Genomic DNA, 6,054 nt, shown 5'->3' on the forward strand with positions numbered 1-6,054 from the left:
GGTGATTATTATAATTAATTTATTTATTAAAATAAAAAATCTCAATGGTAGAATGAAAATTTTTCACGCATATTTTGTTAATTTTTTTTTATTTGTAATCTATTTTACGTTGGATAATATTATTTTTTATTGATTATTAGTTCAACATATAACACAATAAATATAGCAATATAAAAATTTTGTAAATTGATTTTTTAAATAATTTGACGACCTAACCTAAGATAAAAATTTTGTTAATTGATTTTTTATTTTTAATCTATTTTAGATTATATACTATTATTTTTTATTAATTATTAGATTGATATATAACATCTAAATATGGCAAGATAAAAAATGTGTTATATATATTTTTTATTGTTTTAACTTTTATAATTTATTTTTTTCTTTATTTTTCTATCTAAATATGGCTACTATTTATAAACCGTAAAAAAGCACCAAGATTTATGTATTTTTTGCATTGTTCATAAATCGTGAAAAAGGTACTGAAAAAGGTACCACAATTTATGTGTATTTTCAAAAAACGTGCACGATTTACATAAAGTAATAAGAGGACACCCAGGAAAACCTTTTTTTCAAATGTTTTAATCAAGTAAATTGCCCAAAATTAAACCATTATTAAAACTTTTCAACCTAATTAAAGAGAATAAAGAGTTTTGGTCATAACCAAGTTCGACAATACTCTTGATAAATTTTCGAATTACGGCGAAAGCTTTGGTAGCACAAACGACAGTTGGTGTGGGTGTCGCTCGGCGCGAGCGTTGGTGAAGAATGAGCAGTTCGGGCGACGCAGAAGCAGAAGCAGAAGCAGAAGCAGAATACTTCAGCAAGGACTTCGAATGGGAAGAAGTAAGAGCTGACGTGGAATCTAACCCTTCGTTCCGCTACCACCTCCTTCCTTTTCAACCCTCCAAATCACAAACAGAATCAGATGTGCGAGCATGGAAGCGATTCCATGTTCGTCATTCCTCGGGAAAGTTCTTCAAGGTTCCCCTTTCTTTCTTTCTTAATTTTTTTTGGTCACTTCTCGTTAACTGAACTCACAACTGCATTCCCAGGAGCGACGCTATCTGCTGAAGGAGTTCCCGGAACTTGTTTCATCTGCTCCACACACTAAGCTTTTGGAAGTAGGTTGCGGCAATGGAAGCACTGCTCTTCCAATACTACGGTTCTCTTTCCTTTTTTTCCCATTTTTCTTTTTTCTTAAAAATAGAATTATTTTACGCTAAGCTGTAATAGCAATTGATTATTGAGAATTTGATAATGCATTTATAAATTATTAATCACATAATTGTGGCATTAAATCTAGACGGATGGAAATGGAATTGGCTTTCACGTCCCTCAATTTCACGCATTTTTGTTGAGATACTCAATTCTCTTTGTGTTTTGATTTGAATTGGAAGACTAATGTATCTATTATTAGGACTTAGGAGTATAAAAACGTCGCACTTTTTATTCTGCTTCTCAACTTTATGATCATGTGAAGGGAATAGACAAAGAGTTAGTTCGAATTAATTTATTAATTTTTGAATTTGCTGATTGAAATTGAATGTAAACCTTTAAGTGGTTTGTGGCTTTGTGCTATTGGATTATTGCACCCTGTTTGGTGTTGTCGTTCTTATGAGAGTTTGCCTGTGTAGGGCCAACAAAGATGTCATTGTCTATGCATGTGACTGTAGTGATGAGACTCTTGAAAGGGCCAAAGAGATTTTAGGTGCTGCCACCATTGTGGCTTTTAGTCACCGGTTTCGTACATTCTGTTGTGATGTTTCCACTGATGGATTCCCAAACTGGTTGGTATGCAACCCATGCCGAGATAGAGTTTTGCAAAAACCATCAATGTGCTTGTCAGGTTTGATGCTTTACCTTATTGTGGCTAATTATAGTATTTTATGTGTTTCCAGCATCATATAATATCCGTTCTTTCTGCTTCTCTCTAGATGTCAAACATGATAATGGAATGCACTCTACCAATCCATTTAAATTAGAAGGATGCGAATGTTGTATTGGGGGAGTAGATTTTGTAACATTGGTATGAACTTTTCTCCTGTAAAATTTTAAATAGCGTGCATGCATTGATTTGAATGTTTCTAGATGTTTATGATTGTTTTACCTCAGTGGCTCAGTGATGCTTAGTTTTTCTAGGCCAGCTTTCTGAATTCATCCTCATATGCATAAATGTTATCTCTAACTCTACAAATTAATTATTGAAATATGAGTGTGTGTGTTCAAGTTTAAATCAATGACCTCGAATTGTATAAGTTTCTTTTTTTTTTTTTTCATAAAATTTGATGTAATGCCAGATATTCACCCTATCAGCAATACCACTGGAAAGGATGCCAAGGTTCATCAAGGAATGCTTTGATGTGTTAAATCCTGGAGGCATGGTTTTATTTAGGGACTACGGTAATAAACAAACAAATCAATTTATTCATGTTTCTGTTTCTTTTAGGAGATAAATCTATAGTTCTGTGGTATTTCTGTAAATCTTTTTGGCATTTAGTTCTTTTGAACCCCATATGTTGCCAATGACTGACAACTAAGAAATCAGGCCTTTATGATATGACCATGCTTCGATTTGAGGAAGATAAGAGAGTTGGATTTAGGGAATACATGCGATTGGATGGAACACGGTCATATTTCTTTTGTTTGGATACTGTACGAGATCTATTTGTGGGTTCAGGCTTCACCGAGGTAAACATACCTTTAATTTTGTTTTGTTCTTTCCTTTCTGTCCAATATAAAACAAGAACTTTTGGTATTAAATATATCGGATCTATCTTTCAACCTTCCTATAGTTTTTCGGTGTCTCAAGTTTCTGAGGTGTTTCTGACATAATGTGTTCTGCTGACTTCCGCTAAATTTGATAGTCTATGAACTCTGCTGCAGCTTGAGCTTGATTATTGCTGTGTAAAATCTGTAAACCGCCAGAAAGGCAAGTGCATGCGAAGGATTTGGGTTCACGGGAAGTTTCAGAAGCCTGTACTGAATTAGGTATCAGCAATCTCTCTTTGGGCATACCATGTTAATTCAGAAGAAAATTTCACTTGTTCGAATATATCCTTGATCGGTTCCAGCTATCCTAAAGATTAAAGGGGAGACAGATGAATCATAAAGCTAGTGAAGAGCTCTTGAATTTGGGAAACCATGAGAATGACATGGTTATCTGTTTCTGGAAAAGCAAATGTAGAAGATCTCTTTGGCTGCATTGTCATGTCCAGTCTATCCATTTATTATTTTTTTTTTTGGAGTGAATATGAATCCAATATATCTCGTGGCTTTTAAGAGAATCATCATGTTAACTTAACAGGAAAAAAGATAAAGAATTCTCTCGTTAATCTGCGGATGACAGTAAGATTCCTGCAAAATGTGTTAACGTGAAAGCAATAGCTGTTTTTACTTTCTAGTGTTAATGTGTCGCGGGAGAATTAGAGGAGAGGTGTGGTCAATTACAATTTTCAGGTTGGGTTGGGCCATACTAAATTGGTCCCCACGAGGCCCAAAATTATATGGTTTCTTAAGAAGTAAATTGGGTGGTCCAAAATCAAAGTGCATCAGAATTTGGTCACCGTAAATGCATTAACCCCAGAGACAATCCTTCTTCTTTGTAACCGATGCCAACTACTGTTGAAGAAGCGGACCTACTCCAAGGAAACAAGAAAAAACTCCGAAATGTTGAGAGGGGTTTCGATGGAGGAACATCTAGAACTGCGAGAGAGGAAGACTGGATGCTGGATAGGGCCACTTTTATGGGCGCCAATGGCAGAAGAAGGACTTATGCGGACCTTGTTATACACGGTAGCACGGAACCGCAATCAAACTCTGAGGACTTTGACTCTGACAGCAGCATGTCCAAAGACCAATCTGAGGAAGAAGATCAAGTGAATATGGAGGAGCTGCTGGGCATGAGCCAAGATCAAAGAAAGGCAACTCAAAGCCAACAAACAGGCGAGGAGTCAGCCTTCCATCACAGTAAAACGGCTTGACAATGGCTTCTTCAGCATTCATGTGAGCAAGACTGAAAAGAAAAGGCTTGAGAGACCGTGGAAGCACACCCATATTGTCAAACTCCTTGGAAGGAAGATCGCCTACGGGATTCTCAAAAGGAGACTAGACACTATGTGGGCCAAGGTTGGGGGATTGGATCTCGTTGACGTAGGAAATGAGTTCTTTGTGGTGAGGCTCTATAATGAGGAAGATTATTGGCATGTGATCGAGGGTGGACCGTGGCTGCTGTTCGATCACTATCTCACCATCCGCGGTTAGACCCTGGACTTCAACCCTTTCGATGTTGAGATCAACAAGGTGGCAGCTTGGGTTAGACTCCCAGACCTTCCCATAGAATACTACGATAAACGATTCTTGGGGACAGTTAGGGATCAAATTGAGAAAATTCTAAAAGTAGATATGTATACAGCTAATCAATCACAGGGCAAGTTTACTACGTTATGCGTTGAAATAGATCTAAGCAAGCCTCTTGATGCTAAGTACCAGGTGAGCGGCAGTACCTATTATATTGAGTATGAGGGACTCTATATGGTTTGTTTCAGCTACGGTAGGTTTGGCGACACTTATGATGGTTGTACAAACAAGCCAAGCCATGGAGACAATAATAGCGAGGGTAGAAGAGCCCAAAACAATGGGGGTGGTGAGACTTCGCCGGCCACTAACATTGTGCATAACCAGATGTGCAACAGGGAAGGAACTCGAATAACAAGAGTAAATCAGTCATTTCCGAAAATCCCAACTATGGGGCTTAGATGGTTGTCCAAAAACAAAAAAAAAAGGACAAAAAGAGCATAATGACAAAAGAAAATAACATTGCTGAGTCTGACAGCAGGCAAATATAAGACAAAGGGAAGAGCAAATTGGAGATAGTGGGTCGAACATCACGATATGAGGTACTCTCTTCAGAAGGACATGATGACGACACCACAAATCCCCATAGTGATACCAACGTACAACCATTGTCCCCTTTAAGGAAGCATGCTGAGGAACACCAAAAAGAATTCTTCACAGGAAGTTAGATGCGAAAATTCAAGGCAATAAATGCTACCCAACCTGACCCGGATGCCCAATTAAATCAAATAGCACAAGCCTTGACTCCAAAAAGAAAAACCCCAAACACCCTAAACCCTCAACTAAAAACTATCAGTATTGAGAAATTCACCTCATTGGCACAGACTATAGTGAGGAAGATTATTGGCATGTGATTGAGGGTGGACCGTGGCTGCTGTTCGATCACTATCTCACCATCCGCGGTTGGACCCCGGACTTCAACCCTTTCGATGTTGAGATCAACAAGGTGGCAGCTTGGGTTAGACTCCCAGACCTTCCCATAGAATACTACGATAAACGATTCCTGGGGACAGTTAGGGATCAGATTGAGAAAATTCTAAAAGTAGATATGAATACAGCTAATCAATCACAGGGCAAGTTTACTAGGTTATGCGTTGAAATAGATCTAAGCAAGCCTCTTGATGCTAAGTACCAGGTGAGCGGCAGTACCTATTATATTGAGTATGAGGGGCTCTACATGGTTTGTTTCAGCTACGGTAGGTTTGGCGACACTTATGATGGTTGTACAAACAAGCCAAGCCATGGAGACAATAATAGCGAGGGTAGAAGAGCCCAAAACAATAGGGGTGGTGAGACTTCGCCGGCCACTAACATTGTGCATAACCAGATGTGCAACAGGGAGGGAACCCGAATAACAAGAGTAAATCAGTCATTTCCGAAAATCCCAACTATGGGGCTTGGATGGTTGTCCAAAAACAAAAAAAAAATGACAAAAAGAGCATAATGACAAAAGAAAATAACATTGCTGAGTCTGACAGCAGGCAAATATAAGACAAAGGGAAGAGCAAATTGGAGATAGTGGGTCGAACATCACGATATGAGGTACTCTCTTCAGAAGGACATGATGACGACACCACAAATCCCCATAGTGATACCAACGTACAACCATTGTCCCCTTTAAGGAAGCATGCTGAGGAACACCAAAAAGAATTCTTCACAGGAAGTTAGATGCGAAAATTCAAGGCAATAAATGCTACC

At 38.3% G+C, this 6,054-nt stretch overlaps 1 protein-coding gene across 1 annotated transcript; it reads left to right on the plus strand.

Annotated features, from left to right (window-relative positions):
- The first annotated feature begins 443 nt into the window (after positions 1 to 443).
- LOC112796595 (uncharacterized) lies at positions 444 to 3,365 on the plus strand. Its single transcript, XM_025839132.3, has 7 exons — positions 444 to 984; positions 1,056 to 1,165; positions 1,638 to 1,849; positions 1,938 to 2,029; positions 2,301 to 2,403; positions 2,549 to 2,691; positions 2,887 to 3,365. Exons 1-7 carry the CDS (start codon positions 769 to 771, stop codon positions 2,989 to 2,991), a joined length of 981 nt encoding a protein of 326 aa, XP_025694917.1. The 5' UTR covers positions 444 to 768; the 3' UTR covers positions 2,992 to 3,365.
- Positions 3,366 to 6,054: the final 2,689 nt, after the last annotated feature.

The sequence above is a fragment of the Arachis hypogaea genome, chromosome 4 (assembly GCF_003086295.3).
Source record: "Arachis hypogaea cultivar Tifrunner chromosome 4, arahy.Tifrunner.gnm2.J5K5, whole genome shotgun sequence".
Lineage (NCBI taxonomy): Eukaryota > Viridiplantae > Streptophyta > Magnoliopsida > Fabales > Fabaceae > Arachis > Arachis hypogaea.

Coding starts and splice junctions, on each gene's coding strand:
- LOC112796595 (XM_025839132.3), top strand. CDS start 769: ATGAGCAGTTCGGGCGACGCAGAAGCAGAAGCAGAAGCAGAAGCAGAA. Junction 985..1,055: donor CCTCGGGAAAGTTCTTCAAG/GTTCCCCTTTCT, acceptor CTGCATTCCCAG/GAGCGACGCTATCTGCTGAA. Junction 2,404..2,548: donor GGTTTTATTTAGGGACTACG/GTAATAAACAAA, acceptor CTAAGAAATCAG/GCCTTTATGATATGACCATG.